This window comes from Oncorhynchus clarkii, chromosome 4 (assembly GCF_045791955.1).
Source record: "Oncorhynchus clarkii lewisi isolate Uvic-CL-2024 chromosome 4, UVic_Ocla_1.0, whole genome shotgun sequence".
NCBI classification, from domain to species: Eukaryota; Metazoa; Chordata; class Actinopteri; order Salmoniformes; family Salmonidae; genus Oncorhynchus; species Oncorhynchus clarkii.
The window spans coordinates 20,221,656-20,249,597 of NC_092150.1; the positions used below are offsets into that span (position 1 = coordinate 20,221,656).

Consider the following 27,942-nt stretch of genomic DNA (forward strand, 5'->3'; position numbering starts at 1 on the left):
GGTACCACGTTCATCTGTACAAACAATAGTATGCAAGTATAAACACCATGGGACTACGCAGCCATCATACTGCTCAGGAAAGAGACGCATGCTGTCTTTTAGAGATAAATGTACATTGGTGCGAAAAGTGCAAATCAATCCCAGAACAACAGCAAAGGACCTTGTGAAGATGCTGGACGAAACTGGTACAAAAGTATCTATAGCCACAGTGAAACAAGTCCTATATCGACATAACTTGAAAGGCCGCTCAGCAAGGAAGAAGCCACTGCTCCAAACCCACCATAAAAAAGCCAGACTACGGTTTGCAACTACACATGGGGACAAATATCGTACTTTTTGGAGAAATGTCTGGTCTGATGAAACAAAAATAGGACTGTTTGGCCATAATGACCATTGTTATGTTTGGAGGAAAAAGGAGGAGGCTTGCAAGTCAAAGAACACCATCCCAACCGTGAAGCACAGGGCTGGCAGCATCATGTTGTGGTGCTGCTTTGCTGCAGGAGGGACTGGTGCACTTCACAAAATAGATGGCATCATGAGGCGGGATAATTATGTGGATATATTGAAGCAACATCTCAAGACATCAGTCTGGAAGTTAAAGCTTGGTCGCAAATGGAACTTCCAAATGGACTATGACCCCAAGCATACTTTCAAAGTTGTGGCAAAATGGCTTTAGGACAACAAAATCAAGATATTGGAGTGGCCATCACAAAGCTCTGACATCAATCACATAGAACATTTGTGGGCAGAACTGAAAAAGTGTGTGCGAGGAGGCCTACAAACCTGACTTAGTTACACCAGCTCTGTCAGGAGGAATGGGACAAAATTTACCCAACTTATTGTGGGAAGCTTGTGGAAGGCTACTCGAAACGTTTGACCCAAGTTAAACAATTTAAAGGCAATGCTACAAAATACTAAATGAGTGTATGTAAACTTCTGACCCACTGGGAATGTGATGAAATAAATAAAAGCTGTATTAAATCACTCTCTCCTATTATTCTGACATTTCACATTCTTAAAATAAAGTGGTAATCCTAACTGACCTAAAACAGGGAATTTTTACTAGGATTAAATGTCAGCAATTGTGACAAAGTGAGTTTAAATGTATTTGGCTAAGGTGTATGTAAACTTCCGACTTCAACTGTAGATATTGAAACCACTGATGTATGTCTCCCTAAGCATGAGCAGACCAGCAGGCAGGTGTCTTCACAGACATTTTCAATCTCTCCTTGTCCCAGTCTGTAATCCCAACATGTTTCAAGCTGACCACCATTGTCCCTGTTCCAAAGATCGCCAAGGTAACCTGCCCTAAATGACTATTGCCCTGTAGCACTCACATCTGTAATTATGAAGTGCATTGAAAGGCTGGTCATGACACATCAACACCATAATCCCAGACACCCTACCCTAGACCCACTGCAATTTGCAAACCTCCCCTACAGATCCACAGATGACGCAATCTCAATTGCACTTCACACTGCCCTATCCCACCTGGACAAGAGGAAAAATAACTGAAAATGCTGTTCATAGACTATAGCTCAGCATTCAACATCATAGTCCTGTCCAAGCTAGGGACCCTGGGACTGAACCCCTCCCTCTACAACTGGGTCCTGGACTTGCTGATGGGTCAGCTCCAGGTGTTGAGGCTAGGCAACAACACCTCAACCATGTTGACCCTCAACACAGGGGCCCCTCAGATGTGTGTGCTTTAGTCCACTACTGTACTCCCTGTTCACCCACGACTGCATGGCCGCGCATGACTCCAACACCATCATTAAGTTTGCTGACGACGTGACGGTGAGATGGTTAGACTTAGCAGTGTGGTACCAGGACAACAACCTCTCCCTTAACGTCAGTAAGACCAAGGAGCTGATAGTGGACTACAGGAGAAAGAGGGGGAAGCACACCCCCATCTACAATTGACAGGGCTGTTGTGGATTGGGTTGAGAGCTTTAAGTTCCTTGGCGTCCACAACACTAAGGACTTAACATGGTCCACACACACCTGCACAGTTGAAGAGGGCACGGCAGTGCCCTTTCCCTTCAGGAGGCTGAAAAGATTTGGCATGGGCCCGCAGATTCTCAAAAAGTTTTACAGCTGCATTATCAAGGACATCTTGACAGCAAAGAGCTACAAAGGTGGGAGAGCTACAAAGGGTGGTGCGGACAGCCCAATACATGACTGGGGCCGAGCTTCCTGCCATCCATGATCCCTGTATCAGGCGGTGTCAGAGGAAGGCCTGAAAAATTGCCAAGACTCCAGCCACAGACGGTTTCACTCTGCTACCGTCCGGAAAACGGTACCGGAGCATTGACTCTTGGACAACAGGCCCCAAGACAGCTTCTACCCCAAAGCCATAAGACTGCCAAATAGCCAGACTGCTAAATAGTTAATCAATGGTACTCAAACTACCTGCACTGACCCTACGCACACTCACTAGACTTTATATACACACACACAAATTCAAACAATACATATGCACACACTTTTACACTCATTTGCTGAGGCTACTCTGTTCTATATTTTACTTCTATTATTATCATCATCATCATCATCTATCTGGATGCCTAGTCACTTTACACTGCCTTCATGAACATGCAGTAAGTACCCTACCTCAAGTACCTCTCTGCACATTGATCTGGTACTGGTTCTCTCTGCACATGTCTCCAATATTGTGTATTATATTCCTCGTGTTACCATTACATTTTATTAAACTCTGCATTGCTGGGAAAGGTTTGTAAGCAAGCATTTCACTGTAAAGTCTACACCAGTTGTATTCAGCGCATTTGAATTAAAATGTTAGTTAATGTCTCTATTCCCTTTTAAATCTTAACCTGAAGGAGAGGTTATTTTAGGTTATTACCAGACAACTGAAGGACAGGTTATTTAAGGTTATTACCAGACTATGGTAATACTGCTCTGAATATCAACAAAAAGAGAGTGGACTGTATGGTTCCACTAATGTCCAGCCATGTAGCCTAATAGTCTAAAACCAAGAGAAACCTCTAGTCTAATAATCCTATCGCCTATAAAACACATTATGTTTTTGAGACAGATGACAACACACTTTTCAATTTCCTTATCAATTTAATTAAAGTTCATTATGTTGTTGGCTTTTTTGTTTCCTTGGTCTTCCAGTATGTCATCAAGCTCCAAGTCAGACCAGTAAGATGTCTCAAACAAGGATCCCCTCTGCTGGTCAGCTGGTGGTACTGTCTGCCCTCTTGGGTAGCCAGTACCTGGTGTCTCTCATACCGACCAGAACCTGAGCAAAGCAGCACTGTATTTCAAACCATCGTGGAAATAACTGACAAATACATATTTACAGTCACATATAACGTCGTCTCTTCCTGGAGAGTGCCAGTGCTAAGTGATTCTCAGCATCAGCCTTTTAAAGACTGCAGTCCCTCACAGTCAGGTAGCTTAATATTGACCCCACAAATTAGGCCCACAAAATAGTAAATGTTCCAACAACTTATCAGTTAATCATTACAGTTAAATAAACCAATCAACCAGTGGATTATAATTCAACCAGCATTTGGAATCTGCTCCCACATGTCAGTGACCTGGAAAAGCATTTGGAGGAAGACAATATGTGAAAATAAGACAAAACCAGAAAATAGTGAATAATCAGAGGTTCATACTGCCAGACAGTAGATATCTGGGCTGTAGAAGAAGTCACTGTATTCCACCCTGGTAACCGTTCCTTATCAAAACATCGCCCCACTAAAACCTTATTCTTTATGAGGCACAGTCCACTGACCCCAGGCCTGTACGGTGGCTGGGACAGACCGGAGGAGGGGGAACGGTGGAAGTTGTCAAAGCTCATCCTCCATCTGCTGAAACGCTTCTAAGTCCTCTCGCCAATCAGCCATCATGGCTTCCACTGATTTTCTGCTAGAGTCCTTGTCAACCTCAGGCTCCTCCTCTGGCTCAGGGTTCCTCTTAATGGCAGGTCCCACATCTTCCTCAGGAGTCACTTCCTCATTGTGGGGAGCTGATTCATCCTGCTCCACAGTCCTCACGTGTGACTGGTCGAGAGTTGCGGCAGGGACAGGCGAAGTTTGGTCTGTTGAACAGTCTTCCTCCTCCTCCTGAACATCCCTCCCTGAGGAAGGACAGAGGGGTGAGCTCAGTCCATTTTCAGACCACTTTCCACCACAATATATGAACTGTGTCCTGCACAGTCATCCATATAGTATCCTACAATACATACACAGCCATACACCGTTTCCTACTCACTATGCATGTATATTTAACACAAGCACCTATCAGTCATTCCCAGACAGAAACAGGGCAGTGTTGCGGTTTACAAGAGGCAGCGAACAATAAACAGAATGGTACTGACGAGTCATGTGCAGAACAGACCAACAGTAATATTCTTCTGAGGGGTTCTGACATTGCCAGCTATATACACACAAGACTAACCTGCACTGAGCCGCTCTACCACACACAGAATAATGGATGAGAGAGGAAAGAGATGAGGGCGATACTTACTGCTTTCCAGCAGGATGCCAGGGAGAGGTTCACCTTTGAATATAGAGGCTGTTAAACCAAAGGGTGAAGGGAAAAGAAAGATAGAAGAGGAAAGTTACACTGTTACAGTCCACCACGGGGAAGGAGAGGAGGAGGAAGGAAAATGGAAAGAAGGGAGATGTTTCCTGTATCACACATCAAACTGGGTGCTTACCACCCCCTACCGCCACTAAGGCTAGTACTGTAAAGTGGCCACAGGCCCACTATTTTGGTTCACCACTAAACCCTGAAATACTGGCAATTTTGAGATCTTTACAGAATCAAATATAGTCCCTAAAATCAGCTGAAATCCCACAAAACTATCCAGAAGCTGGAAAGACACTGTCCTGTCTTTGTTTAGTCACTAATGTCCAACTGCCCCCTCCAGTGGATCTAACCTCTGTCTCTGGCCTTGTCGCTCAGCAGCACCTCCACCTCCCTGTACTCCTTGAGAGCCTCCAACAGGATATTGCCTTCCTTGTAGAAGAGGAAGAGGAGGGGCAAAGTGACGTCATCTGTGTTGCGGCCGTCGCCGGCCATCTGGAAGAGGGGAGCAGTGTCACTGCTGCTACCCTCGTTGTCATCTGTGGAGGACGGGGGTAATTAGCAAGGTTAAACATGATACTATAATTAAGCAATGAGGCACGAAAACGTGTGGTATATGGCCAATATACCATGGCTAAGGGCTGTTCTTAGGCACACCCTTAGCCATGGTATATTGGCCATATACCACAAACCTCCAAGGTGCCTTATTGCTATTATAAACTGGTTACCAGTGTAATTAGAGCAGTAAAAATAAATGTTTTGTCATTCCCGTGGTATATGGTCTGATATACCACGGCTGTCAGTTAATCAGCATTCAGGGCTCAAACCACCCAGTTTATAAATAGTAATGCATCAGTTTATTAAAGGCTATATAAAACATTATGAAAGTGTTATGAACATTTATAAAGGTTAGAAGTATGATTATAGTTAGTGCAGCCTTCTTGAAGAAGATTCCTTCAAATTGAGATCTTGTGTCAGTTGGTCCTCCTCACCGATGACGATGCCTCCGATGGCTCCAGCCTTCATGATGTGTCTGGCCTTCTCAGCAAACATACATTGGCCCCGCTGCAGCAGAGCAATGCGGCCCTGTACAAAGGCAGCGTTGCTCAGTTCCGCACAGCCACTGTATGGTTCAGCCACTGTCACAAACCCACGAACCTACAGACAGACGAAGAGAGAGGGGGGTGGGGGGGTGGACATGTTAAAACATCACTCATAACGACAAAAATAGAGAACATCTGGCACCTAGGGACAAGACAGGAAAAACCAACAAGCAAAGGTGTCCATCCATTGGAAATTGGCACACTGAAGAAACTCACCCCCATGATGCTCTTGGAAAGATCTGTGCCAAACTGCGCTGGGCCAGAAGTCAGCACCACTCTGCCGAAGAAGGGGTGGGAGACTATCTGCACAGCGCGCGGAGGGAGCTGCTCCTTCTGCTGCTGGCTGGACAGCTCCATCATCTCCTGCATGAAGCGCATGCCGTCCTCTGCTGCCACAGCACTGACCGCCTAGAGAGAGACCGAGGGAAGGGGAGAGAGAGGAAAGAAGATGGAGAAAGAGAGGAGAGGGCAGTAGATAGAGTAGGGGAATAGACTGAGTAACTCATATGGGGGGTTGGCAATGGTCTTATGATATCATTCAAACTCTCCCGGCTTGTCCTGTGAATTAATCATTTACCTGTGTAGCGTGTTGGACCAGCTGCACTCTGCCGTCTTTAAGGTGTATAAGGCTGACTCCCATCCTCCTCAGCAGCTCCAGGTGATCAGGGTTGTTGGCCATGAAGTCCTGAGCCCTCAGAGGTGGGCGACCCATCCCCGGCTCACTGGATGAGAGGGTGGAGGGCATCAAAGTTCACATTCAGTATGGTTGTGACAGGAACAATATTCAGTTTAACATGATCCTCACATTAGACATATACTCCCCTATGTATATAATTGGACAGAAGCTAAAATGTAATTTCCAGAATTTATTCTAAAAATAGAATGTTTCTGAACACTTCTACATTCATGTGGGTAGTACCATGATTACAGATAATCATGAATGAATCGTGAATAATGATGAGTGAGAAAGTTAGAGGCATAAATATCAAATCCCCCCAAAATGCTAGTGACTCCAAAATGACAACACATTGTCTACCATTAATTTCTATTGGGCACAAAATAACCTGAAAACACAACCAAAACAAAGTTTGTAGTCTCACACGCTTGATATAGTCACTGCATGCTACGAATATGGGACCAAATACTAAACTTTTTACTAAATGTAATACACTATAAGTGAATTTGTCCAAATTCTTATGACACCTTCAAATTGGGAGACTAAACACACTACATGACCAAAGGTATTTGGACACCTGCTCGTCAAACATCTCATTCCAAAATCATGGGGAATAATATGGAGTTGGTCCCCCCTTTGCTGCTCTAACAGCCTCCACTCTTCTGGGAAGGCTTTCCACTAGATGTTGGAACATTGCTGTGGGGACTTGCTTCCATTCAGCCACAAGAGCATTAGTAAGGTCGGGCACTGATTTTGGGCGATTAGGCCTGGCTTGCATTCAGTGTTACAATTCATCCCAAGGGTGTTCGATGGGGTCGAGGTCAGTGCTCTGTGCAGCCAGTCAAGTTCTTCCACACCAATTTCTGTATGGACCTTGCTTTGTGCGCAAGGGCATTGTCATGCTGAAATAGGAGAGGGCCTTCCCCAATCTGTTGCCGCAAAGTTGGAATCACAGAATCATCTAGAATGTCATTGTATGCTATAGCGTTAAGATTTCCCTTCACTGGAACTAAGGGGCCTTGCCCAAAGATAACATTTTCCACTGGTCCAGAATCCAATGACGGCAAGATTCACACCACTCCAGATGGCATTGTGCATGGTGATTTTAGACTTGTGATTTTAGACTGCTCGGCCATGGAACCCCATTTCATGAAGCTCCAGATGAACCGTTCTTGTGTTGACGTTGCTTCCAGAGGCTACGTACTTCAGCACTCGGCGCTCCCCGTTCAAAGAGCTTGTGTGGCCTGGCACTTCACGGCTGAGCCGTTGTTGCTCCTAGAAGTTTCCACTTCACAATACCAGCACTTACAGTTGACCAAGGCAGCTCTAGCAGGGCAGAAAATTGATGAACTGACTTGTTGGAAAGGTGGCATCCTATGATGGTTGAAAGTCACTGAGCTCTTGTCATTCTACTGCCAATGTTTGTCTATGGAAATTGCATGGCTAAGTGATCAATTTTATACATGTCAACAACGAGTGTGGCTGAAATAGCCAAATCCACTAATTTGAAAGAGGTTTCTTCATACTTTTGCATATATAGTGTACATAAAGTGCATTCATTAATAAAAACGGTAAAACAGATATGCAAGAAGAAAAAACAAATAAAACATTACAGTCGGTACTGTCGCCTCATAAAACATTTGATCTCAATTCCAAAATTCTGGAGTATAGAGCTAAATTGTAGTTTTAGCTTCACTGTCCCTTACCGGTGAATGGCAGGACGGGGACAACTCTTGTCCACAGCACTCCTGATTGGATCTCGGAGGTTCCGTGGAAAGGCGGGGTCGGGGAAAAGGAGGCGTGTGTTGGGACAGGTCCAATCAAAGTTAGAGTCATCCAACTCCTCCTCTGACTAAGACAGAGTGGGAGAGAGCAAACATGACTAACTATCATTTGAATATTATTAGATGTACTATCATTAGAATTCTAGCTGATCACAGCAGGTGATCTTACTACACCCACCCAAAGAGATTTGACATAGGCAGAGGGATGAGGCAGAGATGGAGCCTGTACTGTGGCGTTGGCGGGAGAGGGGGCGTGAGGGGCAGTGGACAGGGACAGGGGCAGAAGGTGTGCCTCGGTGGTGAAGATATAATCCTCAACATTAAACGTCAGATCTTCCTCTTCCGCAAACAGCAGGAACAGGTACTTGAACATCTCTGCCAAGAAGAAGGAGTCCATTCTGAGAGGGGAGGAGTTAGGAAGAGAGAGGATTCGTGATATTTGGGGCAGCAGGCCAACAGAGCAGACACCACATAAACTATTTTGATTGAACTACATGGCTGGCACACTGTTGCTCAGCCACTAAAACCATCCACCTCTTAACCGCCCATCATTAAATCCCTCCCTGTCCCCGGGGTATTCCCCTGGGTCTGGGCTCTCACCGGTCCTCGTGGCTCCCGGTGCGAACGTCCTTCATGGCAGCAAAGCCACAGGGGACCCGGGCAAATCGATTCAGGTTGTCCAGCACCGTGCGGCCTACCTCCAGGTAGTAGGGGTCTTTGGTAGCCTAGAGGGGGTACAGTGGGACCAGGGTTAGACACTGTCCTACTGAATCAGGCAATAAGGAAGGCCACTAAGATCAAATGTACAGTGCATTCGGAAAGTATGCAGACCCCTCAACTTTTTCCACCTTTTGTTATTCTAAAATGGATTAAATTGTTCCACCCCCCCTCATCAGTCTACACACAATACCCTATGTTGACAAAGTAAAAAAAAACAGGTTTCTAAAAGCTGACAATACCACATTTACATAAGTATTCAGACCCTTTACTCAGTAGTTTGTTGAAGCACCTTTGGCAGCGATTATAGCCTCGAGTCTTCTTGGGTATTTTTTAAAAACGTTTTATTTATTTAACTAGGTAAGTCAGTTTACAATGACGGCCTACGGCTGGGCCAATTGTGCGCCTCCCTATGGGACTCCCAATCACGGCTGGTTGTGATACAGCCTGGATTCAAACCAGGGTGTCTGTAGTGACACCTCAAGCACTGAGATGCAGTGCCTTAGAGCATTGCGCCACTCGGGAGCCCCGGGTAAGAAACTACAAGCTTGGTACACCTGTATTTGGAGAGTTTCTCCCACTCTTCTCTGCAGATTCTCTCAAGCTCTGTGAGGTCGGATGGGGAGCGTCACTACACAGCTATTTTCAGGTCTCTCCAGAGATGCTCGATCGGGTTCAAGTCCGGGCTCTGGCTGGGCCACTCAAGGATATTCAGAGACTTCAGAGTCCCGAAGCCACTCCTGCGTTGTCTTGGCTGTGTGCTTAGGGCCGTTGTCCTGTTGGAAGGTGAACCTTCACCCCAGTCTGAGGTCCAGAGTGCTCTGGAACAGGTTTTCATCAAGGACCTCTCTGTACTTTGATCCGTTCATCTTTCCCCTCGATCCTGACTAGTCTCCCAGTCCCTGAAAAACATCCCCACAGCATGATACGGCTACCATGCTTCACCGTAGGGATGGTGCCAGGTTTCCTCCAGACGTGACGCTTATCATTCAGGCCAATGATTTCAAGCTTGGTTTCATCAGACCAGAGAATCTTGTTTCTCATGGTCTGAGAGTCTTTAGGTGCCTTTTGGCAAACTCCAAGCAGGCAGTCATGTGCCTTTTACTGAGGACTGGCTTCCATCTGGCCACTCTACCATAAAGGCCTGATTGGTGGAGTGATGCTGAGATGGTTGTCCTTCTGGAAGGTTCCATCTCCACAGAGGAGCTCTAGGAAGAGTCTTGGTGGTACCAAACTTCTTCCATTTAAGAGTGATGGGGGCCACTGTGTTCTTGGGAACCTTCAATGCTGCAGACATTTTTGGTACCCTTCCCCAGATCTGCTTCGACACAATTCTGTCTCAGAGCTCTACGGACAATTAATTCGACTTCATGGCTTGGTTTTTGATCTGAAATGTACTGCCAACTGTGGGACCTTATATAGACAGGTATTCCAAATCACATCCAATCAATTGAATTAATTGAATTATCACAGGTGGACTCCAATCAAGTTGTAGAAACATCTCAAGGATGATCAACGGAAACAGGACAATTTCGAGTCTCATAGCAAAGGGTCTGAATAGATGTAAATAAGGTATCCGTTTTTTAATTAAAAAATAAATAAATGATCAACAATTTCAACCAACCAATTTCCGCATTGTCATTATGGGGTATTGTGTGTAAATTGATGAGGAAAACATTTCATTTAATCCATTTTAGAATAAGGTTGTAACGTACCAAAATGTGGAAAAAGTGATGTATCGTTATGTCAACTTCTAGACTGCATGTCTCCACAGTCCTTACCTTGTACAGGAAATAGGTGCTCTCTGCAAACTCAGGTCTTAGTGGATGCTGAGCCCAATGTACCCTGAAATCAGTGGTGAATGCCTGGGGAAGACATAGAGAGGGGTGTTAAAGGTTACAGCCTGAGTGAGAACAAAGAAAGAGGTAGAGATGGAGCATAAAAGAGAGCTTACCTCTGGGAGGAAGTTGTGTTTCTTGGTGACTTGATAGAGCATCTCATGGGTCTCAATGGCCGGCCGGATATCTCCCTTCAACACCTGGGGGATTCATTAACAATGTTAGGAGAGTAAAATTCTTAATTGGTCTCCCTAATCTCAGCACCAGGTCTATGTACTAAAACCCCTGCTTAGGCAGCTGGTCTGTTAGTGATGCCAGGCTGAGTGTCTCACCTGCAGCCCAGGGAAGAAGGCCAGGAGGGAGTCCATCCAGGTGCGAGCAGGCAGCAGAGGCTTGTGGATGTGAACGTCCAGCAGGAGAGGAGGCTGGCTGATGTACTTCATTATAGACGCATAGTGCTGGAAACACAAATAATGAGAGCATTTGACAAGCTAAGGATGAGAATCGTTAACAGCATACTTTGTGTGGATTGAACAATAAGGGCATAAAAGCATTCCATTATCCAAGCCAGAGTAAGGTTACAGTGTGAGGTCACTCACAATGTTGAAGCGCTGCAGAAACAGGTCATCTCCCAGGAGAATATAGGCCTTGAGCAGGTACTCATAATACGAGTCAATCCCTGCTCCCACTCCGCTGTCTGGAACAATACAACACAACAGTGTACCATTTCATACTGCAGAAACACAGGCATGCCTTATTTCTACAAGTACAGAACATCAGCTCCAACCGCCTTGCCTGTTCACTTCTATCACACCCAATACATTGTCCGTCTCTGGATAAATCCAAGGAAATCCTCCTTTACAATACAGTAGATAGCAGTTGTGGCCTGGGACTGGTTCCCTCTCTCACCCCTGCGGACCCACTCTCCTGAGTGGATGTTGATGGTTGTTCCCACCAGGTTGCTATTCCTCTGCCTCTTCTCCCACAGGAAGTCGAGGGCTCTCCGTGCATGGACCTGTGTAGAATACAATGAATCAATATCATTCAGACACACTGGCATATAGGATAATCAACAATGAAGGTCTAGTCGTGCCGTCTACTAGTATTAGTCCTGATCTGAACAAGGTTTAAAGTAAGAGATGATTGTCTGTTTTTACCTCAAACACAGGGTCCCCAGTGAAGCGACTCAAGGCAGCGAACTCCAGGATAATTGTGCCAGCACAAGCTGTACAGGTGTCCGTCTCTGTGCCCGTCCGACTCTCAGGACTCCTGAGGCCATGCTTCAAGTTTACCTGTTGAGTGGAATAAAAAGGCTGAATATATTGGTCATAGACTCAAATCCACAGCTGTGTCCAAAGACATTGTTCAGGTGAACTATACAGCCATAGAAAACCAGGCTGCGGAAAACTGTAGCAGCTGTATGCAGAGCACTGAAGCAGATAATACAATTATGCAGTCATAATTGGAGAGGGCTGTGTGTGTACACATTAGTGTATATGGTCAGGACATATCCCAACAGCTGTGGTCTTATGTATAGTCTGAGGGCTCACCCTGGGGTAAGGCAGGCCACTGCTGGTGTTGAAGGCAGGCAGGAGTCTGAGACCCACGTCTTTGGCCATGTGGAGCAGCTCATCCTGGTACCACTGCATGTGATACCCTGTATCCTTCAGCATCACCGCCATGGAGTGGCCCCCTAGCAGCCCTCTGGAAACATGAGGAAAGTCACAATGGTCACACAATAGTATGTGGACAACCCTTTAAATTAATGGATTTGGCCATTTCAACCACACCCGTTGCTAACAAGTGTATAAAAGAGCACACAGCCATGCAATCTCCATTGACAAACATTGGCAGTAGAATGTTCTTACTGAAGAGCTCACTGACTTTCAACGTGGCACTGTCATAGGATGTCACCTTTCCAACAAATTTCTGCCCTGCTAGAGCTGCCCTGGTCAACTGTAAGTGCTGTTATTCTGAAGTGGAAATCGCCTGTCCTCGGTTGCAACACTCACTACCGAGTTCCAAACTGCCTCTGGAAGCAACGTCAGCACAAGAACTGTTCATCAGGAGCTTCATGAAATGGGCTTCCATGGCCGAGCAGCCGCACACAGGGCTAAGATCACCATGTGCAATACCAAGCGTCGGCTGGAGTGGTGTAAAGCTTGCAGTCATTGGACTCTGGAGCAGTGGAAACGCGTTCTCTGGAGTAATGAATCACCCTTTACCCTCTGGCAGTCTGACGGACAAATCTGGTTTTGGCAGATGCCAGGAGCACGCTACCTGCCCGATTGCATTGTGCCAACTGTAAAGATTGATGGAGGAGGAATAATGGTCTGGGGCTGTTTTTCATGGTTCGGTCTAGGCCCCTTAGTTCCAGTGAAGTTAAATCTTAACGCTACAACATACAATTACATTGTAGATGATTCTGTGCTTCCAACTTTAGTGGCAACAGTTTGGGGAAGGCCCTTTCCTGTTTCAGCATGACATTACCCCTGTGCACAAAGCGAGGTCCATACAGAAATGGTTTGTCGAGATCGATGTGGATGAACTTGACTGGCCTGCACAGAGCTCTGACCGCAACCCCATTGAACACCTCTGGGGTGAATTGGAATGCCGACTGCGAGCCAGACCTAAACGTCCAACATCAGTGCCTGTCCTCATGAATGCTCGTGGCTGAATGAAAGCAAGTCCCTGCAGCAATGTTCCATCACACATACACAGTTTGTTTGCTGTTGTATTTGTGCTGTTGCCAGTGTCTTCTGTCTGTATCGTCTGTTTTGTCTTACATCGTTTTTTTTTATCCCAGCCCCCATCCCCGCAGGAAGCTTCTTGCCAGGCTATTGTAAATAAGAATGTTCTTCTTCACTGACTTGCCTGGTTAAAAAAAAGAATAATAACATTTCCATCCCCTCAATAATTGACTTTATTTTTTCTTACCCCAGCACACGGATGTTGGTCTCAAAGACAGACACCACGATGTCATTGTCCAGTCGCACATCTCTCAACACTCTCCTCACTGCTTCTTCAAACTCTGTCGTCTTATTTAAGAGCTGTAAGTAAACACAGAATTAAATATATGAAAATCATTGTCTACCCAGAGGTTAGATAATCCAACTAATCCAACTAAGGAGGTTGGTAAAACAAACTAAAGTTGAAACCTACCACTAGAGTGTCCAAGGTGTCGATGAGGGTGAGAGAGAACCTTAAAACACACAAAGACAAATCAATCAGCATCAATTATAGTCCCTTATGGCTAGAAGATATCAACAGAGAGTTAGGGTATTCCAATGCCAGCAGGACTGTCTCCAGGCACTCACTTCCCCAGTGCGTCGTCCACGTCTCCCCGACTGGGCTCCTGCCCACGCACCCTCCCCCGACACGTCAGAGGCATCAGCTCATCTGCTGGGTATGCATGGTCCTGGAAAACACAACCAATAATATAATTTTTTTAAATATTTAACCTTTATTTAACTAGGCAAGTCAGTTCAGAACAATTTCTTATTTTACTGCCTACCCCGGCCAACGCTGGGCGAATGGTGCGCCGCCCTATGGGACTCCCAATCACAGCCGGATGTGATGCAGCCTGGATTCGAACCAGGTATTGCACGGAGATGCAGTGTCTCAGACCACTGCGCCACTTGGGAGCCAATAAAGATTCATGGTAGTGTGTAGAGGTCGACCGCTCATGATTTTTCAACGCCGATAACGAAAATTGGAGGGCCGATACCGATTAATCAGACGATAGAGATATATATATATATATATATGTAATAATGGCAATTACAACAATACTGAATGAACACCTACTTTAACTTAATACATAAATAAAAATCGATTTAATCTCAAATAAATAACGAAACATGTTCAATTTGGTTTAAATAATGCAAAAACACTGTTGGAGAAGAAAGTAAAAGTGTAATATGTGCCCAATTAAAAAAGCTAACATTTAAGTTCCTTGTTCAGAACATGAGAACATATGAAAGCTGGTGGGTCCTTTTAACATGGGTCTTCAATATTCCCAGTTAAGAAGATTTTGGTTGTAGTTATTATATGACTATTTCTCTCTATACCATTTGTATTTCATATACCTTTGACTATTGGATGTTCTTATAGGCACGATAGTATTGCCAGCCTAATCTTAGGAGTTGATAGGCTTGAAGTCATAAACAGCGGTGTGCTTCAAGCATTGCGAAAAGCTGCTGGCAAACGGAGGAAAGTGCTGTTTGAATGAATGCTTACGAGACTGCTGCTGCCTACCACCGCTCAGACAGACTGCTATATCAAATCATAAACTTAATATAATAAAACACACAGAAATACGAGCCTTAGATCATTAATATGGTTAAATCAGGAAACTATCATTTCGAAAACAAAACATTTATTATTTCAGTGAAATATGGAATAGTTCCGTATTTTATTGAACGGATGGCAACCCTGTCTAATTACTGCTGTTACATTGCACAACCATCAATGTTACGTCATAATTATCTGGCAAATTAATTACGGTCATTGTCAGTAAGAAATGGTCTTCACACAGTTCGCAACGAGCCAGGCGGCCCAAACTGCTGCATATACCCTGACTCTGGTTGCACAGAACGCATGAGAAGTGACAATTTCCCTAGTTAATATTGCCCGCTAACATGAATTTCTTTCAAATAAATATGCAGCTTTCATTTTTTTTAACTTGTGTATTGATTTTAAGAAAGGCATTAATGTTTATGATTAGGTACATTGGTGCAACAACAGTGCTTTTTTCACGAATGTGCTTGTTAAATCATCACCCGTTTGGCGAAGTAGGTTATGATTCGATGATAAATTAACAGGCACCGCATTGATTATTTGCAACGCAGGACAAGCTAGTTAAACTAGTAATATCAACCATGTGTAGTTAACTAGTGATTATGTTAAACTTATCTTATAAAAAAACAATCTTAATGCTAGATAGCAACTTACCTTGGCTCCTTGCTGCACTCACGTAACATGTGGTCAGCCTGCCAAGCAGTCTCCTCGTGGAGTGCAGTGTAATCGGCCATAATTGGCATCCAAAAATGCAGATTTCCAACTGTTATGAAAACCTGAAATCGGCACTAATTAAATGGGCCATGCCAATTGATCAGTCAACCTCTAGTAGTTTGTAAACATATGTCATATAGAACTTAACATCTTATTGACATACAGTAGGTCTAAATAAGGTTCAACTATCAAAAAAACTACCACACCAAAATCAAGTTCCTGGCAAATAAAGCACACTCTGCATTCTGTCTGGGCTACACCACACCACATTCATTTGATTGCATTAAATGGGGTTTAGTCTTACACCTTTTAGCACTGTAATAAAAGTGATTTACAGATCCAGTTGGCACCACACTTTCAGTGTGTGCTCTGTGCTGACAGACTGTCTCCTGTTACAAAGTTAGAGAGGAGACATCGGTACTCTAGGTAGTTTTGCACATATGGATAGATATATTATCTTTCATGTCATAGTAATCTCAATAGGCGATATCCCAGTGTGGATACAACACCCGGTTTTGGGACCACTAATTAGGAAATATTTTGATAACAGTATGGGTTTCCCTGTTCATATAGACCGGGTTTAAAAAATAAATAAAACAGCACTAACTGGTTTCTCTCGTTTGTCTCATTCCCCTGTTTTCTTTTGTTTTCTGTGAATGTGATAGGAGTGTTGTGTGAGTGTGTAAATAAGATAGACATTTGAATAATACGATGACTGAAATTGAGTTAATAAAAGGCCTCCCGAGTGGCGCAGTGGTCTAAGGCACTGCATCGCTGTGCCACTAGAGATTCTGGGTTTGAGTCCAGGCTCTGTCGCAGCTGGGAGACCCATGGGGCGGCGCACAATTGGCCCAGTGTTGTCAGGGTTAGGGGAAGGTTTGGCCAACAGGGATATCCTTGTTCCATCGTGCACTAGTGACTCCTGTGGCAGGCTGTGCACACTGACACCGCCGGTAGTGATATCCTTGCCCTCCTGTGGCGGGCCGGGCACAGTGCGCTCTAACCAAGGTTGCCAGGTGCACAGTGTTTCCTCCGACACATTGGTGCGGCTGGCTTCCGGGTTGGATGCGTGCTGTGTTAAGAAGCAGTGCGGCTTGGTTGGGTTGTGTTTTGGAGGATGCATGGCTTTCGACCTTCGTCTCTCCCGAGCCCGTACGGGAGTTGTAGCGATTAGACAAGATAGTAACTACTAACAATTGGATACCAAGAAATTGGGGAGAAAAAGGGGGTACATTTTTTTTTTTAAGTTAAAAAGGAGCCACCAGCTTTCATATGTTCTCATGTTCTGAGCAAGGAACTTAAACAATAGCTTTTTTACATGGCACACTTTTACTTCTCAAACACTGTATTTTTGCATTATTTAAAACAAATTGAACACGTTTCATTATTTGAGACTAAATTTATTTTATTTATGTATAATATTAAATTAAAATAAGTGTTCATTGTTCATTCAGTATTGTTGTAATTGTCCTTTAATACAAACAAATAAATAAATAAATAAATAAATAAATATATATATAAAATAAGAATAAATAAATTAAATCGGTATTGGCTTTTTTTGGTCCTTCAATAATCGGTATCGGCATTGAGGTTGTTGCCCTGGCACCACACGGCCCAGTCTCTGACCTCCTCCCTATAGGCTGTCTCGTTGGTGATCAGGCCTACCACTATTGTGGCAAACTTAATGATGGTGTTGGAGTCGCGCCTGGCCGTGCAGTCCCGAGTGAACAGGGAGTACAGGAGGGGGCTGAGCACGCACCCCTGAGGGGCCCGTGTTGAGGATCAGCGTGGCGGATGTGTTGTTACCTACCCTTACCACCTGGGGACTAAATATTTAGTCCCAGGGTCCTTAGGTTACTGATGAGCTTTGAGGGCACTACGGTGTTGAACGCTGAGCTGTCGTGTCAATGAATAGCATCGTCACATAGGTGTTCCTTTTGTCCAGCTGGGAAAGGGCAGTGTGGAGTGCAATAGAGATTGCATCATCTGTGGATCTGTTGGAGCGGTATGCAAATTGGAGTGGGACTAGGGTATCTGGGATAATGGTGTTGATGTGAGCCATGACCAGCCGTTCAAAGCACTTCATGACAACAGACTTGCTACGGGTCGGTCATCATTTAGGCAGGTTACCTTAGTGTTCTTGGGCACAGGCACTATGGTGGTCTGCTTAAAACATGTTGGTATTACAGACTCTGACAGGGAGAGGTTGAAAATATCAGTGAAGACACTTGCCAGTTGGTCAGCACATGCTCAGAGTACAAGTCTTGGTCACCCGTCTGGCCCTGTCTTCCGGAACAGTTGGTGCTCTCATGATAGTTCCGTGTTATTTGCCTCGAAGCGAGCATAGAAGTTGTTAGCTTGTCTGGTAGGCTCGTGTCACTGGGCAGATCTCGGCTGTGCTTCCCTTTGTAATCTGTAATGGTTTGCAAGCCCTGCCACATAAGACGAGCTTCAGAACCGGTGCAGTATGATTCGATCTCAGTCCTGTATTGACGCTTTGCCTGTTTGATGGTTCGTTGGATGGTTCGTTGGAGGGCATAGCGTCACTGTGGGGACAACGTCATCGATGCAGTTATTGATGAAGCCAATGACTGATCTGGTGTACTCCTTAATGCGATCGGAGGAATCCCGGAACATATTCTAGTCTGTGATAGCAAAACAGTCCTGTAGCTTAGCATCGGCTTCATCTAACCACTTCTTTATTGACAGAGTCACTGGTGCTTCCTGCTTTTTTTGCTTGTAAGCAGGAATCAGGATAGAATTATGGTCAGATTTGCCAAATGGAGGGCGAGGGAGAGGGAGAGCTTTGTATGCGTCTCTGTGTGTGGAGAAAAGGTGGTCCAGAGTTTTTTTCCCCCTCTGGTTACACATTTAACATGCTGATAGATATTTGGTAAAAACGGATTTAAGTTTCCCTGCATTAAAGTCCCCAGCTACTAGAAGCGCCGCTTCTGGGTGAGAGTTTTCTTGTTTGCTTATGGCGGAATACAGCTCATTCAATATTTTCTTAGTGCCAGCCTCTGACTGTGGTGGTGTGTAAACTACAAAAAAACAGATGAAAACTATCTAGGTAGATAGAGTATCTCATAAGCTGTAAACCACACTACCTCAGGCGAGCAATAGCTCGAGACTTCCTTAGAAATCGTGCAGCAGCTGTTATTTACAAAAATACATTGTCCGCTGCCCCCATTATGGACTGATTGTTTTGATGGCTGTTGTGAACTAAAGATGTTGACACTATTCTCAGCATGCCCTAGTGAATGGAGAGGGTGAACTCTGCTCCTAATCCTTTTGATCTATAGGCATTTCCTTATAAATAGTGGAAACATGACGCTTGTCTTGGGTCATGTTCATTATCCCCAGATTTTAAGGTGGTAGTAGGTGACACAGTAGTTGCAGCAAAAGACTTAAGTATCTTGGATGTGTGCTAGATAACCATCTGACAGGGGCATGGCATGACACAAAATGTTATTGCCAAAGTGAACCATAAAATTAGGTTCCTGGCTAGAACCTCCAAATGTCTGGATAAGAATGCAATGGGGACATTGGCAGGGGCTATTGTTCAGTGCCACTTTGCATACTCTTCCTGGTACAAAAGTGTCCCCAAGATATAAAAAAAAATGAATTGCAGATATCTCTGAACAAATTAGTCAGGATTATTCTTAAACTTCCAGCACTTACACATCTTGACTATTACCACTTTTAAAGCCTTAGACGGCTTAAAGTGGAGGAGAGTCACTCTGATAGAATTGTGTCTTGAACATAAGATCGTCTCCAGATACTTATGTAACTACTTTAACTTAGTAAGGGATAACCATAACTATTCAACTAGGAGTGAAACTGACGTTGTTCCTTTAAGATTTATGGGTGGTATGGGTAAAGAAACTTTAAAAAATAAAATAAATTGGCTGCCATTCTTTGGAATAATCTTCCAAAGAATTTGAAACTTATAACCTCCATAGGCAGTTTCAAGTTCTCACTGAAAAAATGGCTTCATTAATGCACTTGACAAAAAGCAACATTTGTTGTGGATTTATCAAAGGCCTTAGTAAATTGGTTTAGGGACCATCTTTGACAGAACACGATGTGTTCTTACAATCACAAGTCTAGCTTTCCTGAGATTAACATAGAGGTGTGCTCCAGAGTTCCATTTTAGCTCCTGTGTTGTTCTCAATTTTTATTAATGATTTGGGAAGGGGATGCAATCAGCAAAGTTATATCTATATGCAGATGTTACAGTCGTATATTAATGTGCTCCTTCTCTGGTACAGGCTGTTGAAGAGATCCAGAATGCTTTTCAGTCACTGCAGGAATCCCTTTATGGTCTCAAACTGGTCTTGAATTTACAAAAATCTAAAAATTAATGACCTTTACCAGAGCTAGAACAACTTCGTTGACAAGCTCCATTACTGCATTAATTAATTGAGTGCAATTGTTTGTGAAGACATCTAAAAGTCTCTCTCCTTTTGATTACAATAATTTCACAACAGAAGCTACAGCGTTAGTCATCCTGGGGCCTGTGACAGCACTTGACCCTGTATAAAACAGTCCAACCAGAAGGCAAATGAGGACATTTATGATATGAGGACATGAATCTTGGGTCTGTGTGCTTGTTTGATTAATGGCTGAGGTAAAAAAATAACTTCTAGGACATGCCTAATCATTCGATTTAAGAACAAAAAAGCACTAGGCCAAGTGTCGGTGTTTTGATGAACAGCTAGTGTCAATATATCAGTCACCCAGTTCAAAGCCACATAAGTCCACGGTAACAGGACACAGAGGTGAAAGAAGCAAACAGGCATTAGTCTAGCTACCAAAATAGACCCACTGTCCTCAAATTAGATCTAAAGAGACCTAGATGTTTATTATATTTGAAAATAATAAAAAGTATGGGAGCAGAGCAGTGCATTTAGCCTATTACAACAAACCCAGCTGTGCCCTGGACACCATATGTGAATTGATTGCCCCCCCATCTATCTTCAGAGCTCGTGCTGCTAGGTGACCTAAACTGGGACATGCTTTACACCTACAATCTAAGCTTGATGCCCACAATCTCACACAAATGATCAATGAACCTACCAGGTATAACCCCAAATCTATAAACACGGGCACCCTCATAGATATCATCCTAACCAACTTGCCCTCCAAATACACCCCTACGGTCTTTGTAAGGAATAAATGGACTTCACACAGTTCGCCACGAGCCATGCGGCCCAAACTGCTGCATATACCCTGACTGCTTGCACGGAACGCAAGAGAAATGACACAATTTTCCTAGCTTAAAGAAAGTCATGTTAGCAGGCAATATTAACAAAATATACAGGTTTAAAAATATATACTTGTGTATTGATTTTAAAGAAAGGCATTGATGTTTATGGTTAGGTACACATTTGTGCAACAGTGCTTTTTTCGCAAATGCACTTTGGCGTTTGGCAAAGTAGACTGTGATTCGATGAGAAATTAACAGGCACCGCATCAATTATATGCAACGCAGGACACACTAGATAAACTAGTAATATCAACCATGTGTAGTTAACTAGTGATTATGTTAAGATTGATTGTTTTTTACAAGATAAGTTTAATGCTAACTAGCAACTTACCTTGGATTCTTGCTCGCGTAACAAGCAGTCAGCCTGCCACACAGGCTCCTCATGGAGTGCAATGTAAGGCAGGTGGTGAGAGCGTTGGACTAGTAACCGAAAGGTTGCAAAAACTAATCCCCGAGCTGACAAGGTAAAAATCTGTTGTTCTGCCCCTGAACAAGGCAGTTCACCCACCGTTCCTAGGCCGTCATTGAAACTAAGAATGTGATCTTAACTGAATTGCCTAGTTAAATAAAGGTGTAAAAAAATAAATAATAATAATAATAAAAACACAAAAATCAGCCACAATCAGTGTCCAAAAATACCAATTACAGATTGTTATGAAAACTTGAAATCGGCCATTCCGATTAATTGGTCGACCTCTAGTCCGGACCTCTGGCAGTCTCTATGGGGGTGCCACAGGGTTCAATTCTCAGGCTGACTCTCTTCTCTGTATATATCAATGTCGTCGCTCTTGCTACTGGTAATTCTCTGATCCACCTCTACGCAGACGACACCATTCTGTATACTTCTGGCCCTTCGTTAGACACTGTGTTAACTAACCTCCAGACAAGCTTCAATGCCATACAACTCTCCTTCCGTGGCCTCCAACTGCTCTTAAATGCAAGTAAAACTAAATGCATGCTCTTCAATCAATCACTGCCTGCACCTGCCCGCCCGTCCAGCATCGCTACTCTGGACGGCTCTGACTTAGAATGTGGATAACTACAAATACCTAGGTGTCTGGTTAGACTGTAAACTCTCCTTCCAGACTCACATTAAGCATCTCCAATACAAAATTAAATGTAGAATCGGCTTCTTATTTCGCAACAAAGCATCCTTCACTCATGCTGCCAAACATACCCTCGTAAAACTGACCATCCTACCGATCCTCGACTTTGGCGATGTCATCTATAAAATAGCCTCCAACACTCTACTCAGCAAACTGGATGTAGTCTGTCACAGTGCCATCCGTTTTGTCACCAAAAAGCCCCATATACTACCCACCACTACGACCTGTACGCTCTCGTTGGCTGGCCCTCGCTTCACTCTCGTCACCAAACCCACAGGCTCCAGGTCATCTACAAGTCTCTGCTAGGTAAAGCCCCGCCTTACCTCAGCTCACTGGTCACCATAGCAGCACCCACTCGTAGCATGCGCTCCAGCAGGTATATCTCACTGGTCACCCCCAAAGTCAATTCATTCTTTGGCCGCCTTTCCTTCCAGTTCTTTGCTGCCAATGACTGAAATTAACTGCAAAAATCACTGAAGCTGGAGACTCATATCTCCCTCACTAGCTTTAAGCACCAGCTGTCAGAGCAGCTCACAGATCACTGCACCTGTACATAGCCAATCTGTAAACAGCCCATCCAACTACCTCATTACCATACTGTATTTATTTATCTTGCTCCTTTGCACCCCAGTATCTTGCACTTTCATCTTCTGCACATCTACCATTCCAGTGTTTAATTGCTATATTGTAATTACTTCGCCACCAGGGCCTATTTATTGCCTTAACTCCCTTATCTTACCTCATTTGCACTCACTGTATGTAGACTTTTTCTTTTATTTTTTTCTACTGTATTATTGACCATATGTTTCTTTATTCCATGTGTAACTGTGTTGTATATGTCGAACTGCTATGCTTTATCTTGGCCAGGTCGCAGTTGCAAATGAGAACTCGTTCTCAACTAGCCTACCTGGTTAAATAAAGTAAATAAAAATGAGTACCAGTACATCTCAACATCTAAAATGTTTTGCATTATTAGATTGCTGCTAAACCACTCTCTCAGTTATGTGAAGGGGACAGGTGGTGACGAGACTTACCATATAATTGGAATAAGCATGGTCAAACATCTCAACCACTTGGTTCCTTGAGGGGAAACAAAGAAATTAGTCAGTTTAGCTCAATCTATTTTATCAGTCTGAACTTGCCACACATCTAGCCCAGGAGCAGACATCTTTCTCACTCACCTCAGCTTGAGCTTCTCCTCTCGTGACATAGACTGTCCCAGCCTGCATAAGTTGCTCAGCAATAGCAGCAACAATAGGGTCGACATTGTTGCAGGGCAGAACCACAACACCGTCCACATAACTACAACCTAGCTCTCTCAGTCAAGTACAACTGTAACCTACCATCACATTAATATAGGCCTAGACACCAAAAGTCTCTGATAAACACAAACACACTCAGATCTCATGTGCACATATTCAGAACCAGGGGACATTTCAGGCCCAGTTACTGTCTGGTCCAACGGTTAATGAGTGCATCCCAATACCACATGGAGGCAGTGCTGTTTATAAGGCCTACAATACTGTTACTAATCAGCTTGTTAATGCCAATTTAGACACCATCTATGACTCACTTGTCCTCTCCAATGTCATACAGTACAAATCCAGGTTATGGTTGAGGTGTGACAAGGGGTTGGACAAACAACTGTATCTAAAATCCTAAATCAGGCTAGCATAACAAGCAATCTATATATTTGACCATTTGCAGGAATGCTGTAGCTATTATGTAAACTGATAGTGATCTGTCATAGAATGTGTCTCATAATCGAAGACAACGTTCCAGTGGTGTAAAGTACTTACGTTTTTTGGGGGAGGTATCTGTGCTTTACTATTAATACTTTTTACAAATTTTGCTTCACTACATTCCTAAAGACAATAATGTACTTTTTACTCGATAGATCGTCACTGACACCCAAAAGGACAGGAAAATTGTCTAATTCACAAACTTATCAAGAGAACATCCCTGGCCATCCCTACTGCCTCTGATCTGGCAGACTCACTAAACACAAATTCTGTTTGTAAATTATGTCGGAGTGTTTTAGTGTGCCCCTGGCTATCCGTAAATTAAAACTATAAAATTGCGCAGTCTGGTTTGCTTATTATAAGGAATGTGAAATGATTTATATTTAAACTTTTGATTCTTAAGTATATTTAAAACCAAATATTTAGACTTTTACTCAAGTAGTATTTTGCTGGGTGACTAACTTTTACTGAATCATTTCTATGAATGTATCCTTACTTTACTCAAGTATGACAATTGGGTACTTTTTCCACGACAGCAAAGTTCTACCGGGACCTACAGCAGCGTTAACACATGCTCCTTCCTTAACTGAGTGTCCAGTTTCTTAGAACCATGTTCACCTGCTGGTCACACCCTCTGACACACACGGCACCAGGACCTACAGCAGCTTGTAACACGTTGGCAAAGCTTCAATCAACACAAAACATGATTCACATACTGCTAATACTGCTGTCTAACGTTTCCTAACTAACGGGAAATCACATTACTCAATACTGACAGAATAACGTTATTCCCCAAGCCAATCAAAACAGCCTGTCCTTCCTTATTAACGTTTCTTGACATCCGTGACTTTTTGAGTAAGCAGACACCATAAAAGCCTACTGCCAGGAATACTGGCAAGCTGAATAGGTAAATTTGATCGCTTTCTGATTAGACTAACAAATAATTAGCTAAATCATTATATATTTAGTTAATTCATATATATTATCACAACAGTAACGTTAACTGGCTAACGTTATCGTTGCTATCGACAAACAGCGCTAATGGCGCTGGCGCTAGCTATCGGTCTTTCCCTGGAACAATTAGGATTATATCCATGAAGCAAGACTGTTGTTAGATCCTACTCCTTTGACAGGTCTCTTCTTTCGTTAGCCAGTTGTTGGGGCGCATAGCCAGCTACAGTAGCTAGCTGGCCAGCTTGGCCGGTAAACGAAAGTCCGAAACAAGTGAAGTAGGAAAGTCGCCGGGTCGCTTTCGGCCGTTGAGTTAGTGTATTTTGTTCTTCTTGTTAAGCACGAAAATATTTCTTTAATGATGGACCTTTAGCCACCAGCTGACCGTCCAAGAAAAGCGAGTAGTGCTGTTTAGAAGATAAATGTCAACATCCGCATCCGGTTAGGTCTTGGTATCCACCCCTCTGCCCGCCCAACACCTAAATGTAGTTTTGTTACACTAGTTTTGTTGTACATTTGGGGAGAATATTCTTTAAAAAAATAGATGGCAATATACATTTGACATTTCCTTGAATATTTGGCAGACATCCGAGTGAATCTCCCACCATTTTTGATATTCACTAAATTTCCCATCTAGCCTAGCGAACCAGACTGGTCTCATAGACTAGACGTAACATAGTAAACGTGAGTCCGAGAGGATGATTCGTATAATATGTTACGTTTGGTATAGAAGAACAAAACAGAACAAATTCTTATTTACAATGACAGCCTACCCAGACGATGCTGCCGCCCTAACGGCTAGTTGTGATTCGAACCAGGGTGTCTGACGCCACAAGCACTGAGATGCAGTGCCTTAGACCGCTGCGCCACTTGGGAGCAACTTAATGCCTCAATCACACTGACCGCAGATTGCGCAAACAAATCCAAAATATGCACCATTCAGACCACACTGCAACGCAATGCAAACCCAGCGTTCCATTGTAAATGAATGTACTTTTGAACAGTGGCGATTTTAGCATGCACATCTTGGTGAGGCAAACAAAACAAAAAAAGTGGTATGCATGCCAGCAATGCCACTACACATAAAAACATAGCTGATATGGCAGACTTGCTTAAACGAATGTGGTTTCTACTGACAATTGAGATGTACAAACTATGGCACGGGGAAAGAGGCATTCCGTAATTTCGATGAAGACATTAATGAGCAAGCGACGACGGACGTAGTCAATATAATTATTTGTTCAGCACGTTGATTGCCATTTGGGTCTTTGCACGTCAAAAAAGATACACGTCATATAACACTATTTGACGCGTTAAATGAGCTTTTAATTTGACACGTCAAATAACGCAATTATATTCTAGAATGTTGTGTGTGCTGAATTTGCATGTGCAAGCCAAGTACCACAACTACTATCAGTAACACTGTCAAAGCTGTACAAAAAAAGTGTTTATAATACCGTGTTGGTGAAAATATACCAAATTATTAGGTTGAGGCACATGGGCTACTAACAGCTTACTACACAATATACACTAAGTATTATTTGATTGGCTACAGTATACATTTCTCCTTTGCATATTACATAATTTATGCAGCAGCATACGAGACATTTTTGGACTCACCTTATGAAGGTGGCGTAGTGGTCCTTTGCTGGCAAATTTTGTCATCAAACTTTGTCATCAATGTCTGGCATTCTCAGGATTTATGGTGGGAACACAGCCACTCCTTTGAACAGCAGGCTAACGTTAGTGGTTTCTTTGCAGTTAGCCACTGATTCCTTCCAAAATAGTCATTGTCGAATTTGCGATTTCCAACTTGTTGTGTAATCTTTAAGTACAATGGCCGATGAGCACCGATATGTTTTATCTATAATTTCTCTTCATTATTTATCTTAATATGACAAGGATTAAAAAGGCTTTGCTAGTAGATTGTTGACTTGATGACAACTGATGATGACTGCTAGCTAAGACTTTGAAAGTAAGATATTGTCATGATCAGTCCAATCAAAGCGATTGTAGATATAACGTGATTTGATGTCATTCTATCTGTGGCCAATGACCTTGAGCCTTCTTTGTTGGGCACTTCTAATATAACTCTATGGCAGAACCCAAGGGGCTAAAATTTTCGAGCTCTAACCTTAGAATTGGGGTTGAAGAGACAGAAAACTGAGCAAATCAGGCACAACACTGTATTTTCTGCTGGCTAGCCCCACCACCACAGAAGACACTGAGCTAGGCTGAAACATCTGCATTTTGGAGCTGCCTTACTCAAAAAAGCAAAAAAGATAACATGTTTGTATGTGGCTTTATTAACTCAATGACATTTTTTTAAAACATTGTTTGCAAACTGATATGTGACACGTATTAATGCCAAAATAAGAAGCAAAACTTGCAAGCCACCCCCCAAAAAATGTTTTTTACCTAAAAGTGTGGTGCTCAAAACAGCCCCACCTGCCCTGAATGACGGGTCGCCACTGCTTCTGTCTACCAAAATGCAATGGCACTATTGATGTGATCGCCTCGATCACATCAATAAGGCAAAAAACAAAAGGAGGGTGGTTGGTCTAGCAACCCAAAGGCTGCGTGTTTGAATCTCATCAAGGAAAACTTTAGCACTTTAGCTAATTAGGAACAACTTAGATACTACTTGTTAGCTACTTTGCAACTACTTAGCGTGTTAGCTTCTCCTAACCCTTTTGACTAACCCTAACCTGAACCCTACAGCTAGCTAACATTAGCCACTTAGCTAACAGGGGGGGGGGGGGGGGTGTCAATGCAAATAGTCTGGGTAACCATTTGGATAGCTGTCCAGGAGTCTTATGGCTTGGAGGTAGAAGCTGATAAGAAGCCTAGACTTAGACTTGGCGCTCTGGTACTGCTTTACATGCGGTAGCAGAGAGAACACTCTATGACTAGGGTGGCTGCAGTCTTTGGCAATTTTTAGGGTCTTCCTCTGACACCGCCTGATAGAGAGTTCCTGGATGGCAGGAAACTTGGCCCCAGTGATGTACTGGGCCGTACACACTACCCTCTGTAGTGCCTTGTGGCCGGAGGCTGAGCAGTTGCCATACCAGGAGGTGATGCAACCAGTCAGGATGCTCTCAATGGTGCAGCTGTAGAATTCTGAGGACCTATGACAAATCTTTTCAGTCTCCTAAGGGGGAATAGGCGTTGTCGTGCCCTCTT

General features: G+C 43.6%; 2 protein-coding genes across 4 annotated transcripts in view; one reads left to right on the plus strand and one right to left on the minus strand.

The window, feature by feature from the left end:
* LOC139406573 (ral guanine nucleotide dissociation stimulator-like 1) overlaps window positions 1-27,942 on the plus strand; it is a 407,527-nt gene that overhangs the window by 95,363 nt on the left and 284,222 nt on the right. The gene's annotated exons all lie outside the window — the stretch shown is intronic.
* Window positions 3,068-26,431, minus strand: LOC139406571 (ER degradation-enhancing alpha-mannosidase-like protein 3). 3 transcript variants are annotated; one of them, XM_071149300.1, is made up of 21 exons: window positions 26,380-26,431; window positions 23,101-23,146; window positions 13,996-14,096; window positions 13,841-13,880; window positions 13,616-13,728; window positions 12,229-12,382; window positions 11,836-11,970; window positions 11,588-11,693; window positions 11,278-11,375; window positions 11,011-11,136; window positions 10,795-10,878; window positions 10,622-10,705; window positions 8,724-8,848; window positions 8,302-8,521; window positions 8,046-8,191; window positions 6,241-6,385; window positions 5,880-6,071; window positions 5,553-5,718; window positions 4,914-5,099; window positions 4,498-4,545; window positions 3,075-4,108 (listed from the first exon to the last, which is right to left on the minus strand). In XM_071149300.1, exons 2-21 carry the CDS (start codon window positions 23,128-23,130, stop codon window positions 3,819-3,821), a joined length of 2,589 nt encoding a protein of 862 aa, XP_071005401.1. In that variant the 5' UTR covers window positions 23,131-23,146; window positions 26,380-26,431; the 3' UTR covers window positions 3,075-3,818. The 3 variants fall into 3 exon arrangements, with proteins under 3 accessions (XP_071005400.1, XP_071005401.1, XP_071005398.1); XM_071149297.1 differs by lacking the exon at window positions 26,380-26,431 and adding an exon at window positions 23,248-25,189; XM_071149299.1 differs by lacking the exons at window positions 4,498-4,545; window positions 26,380-26,431 and adding an exon at window positions 23,248-25,371 and having other exon boundaries at window positions 3,068-4,108.

Bases quoted from the DNA above. Each gene is read 5' to 3' on its own strand.
- LOC139406571 (XM_071149297.1), bottom strand. From the start codon at position 23,366: ATGTGGACGGTGTTGTGGTTCTGCCCTGCAACAATGTCGACCCTATTG. The intron at 10,706-10,794 runs GTAAGCTCTCTT...TGTCTTCCCCAG, and splicing joins AACACAACTTCCTCCCAGAG to GCATTCACCACTGATTTCAG. The intron at 6,072-6,240 runs GTAAATGATTAA...GTCTCTCTCTAG, and splicing joins TGGTCCAACACGCTACACAG to GCGGTCAGTGCTGTGGCAGC.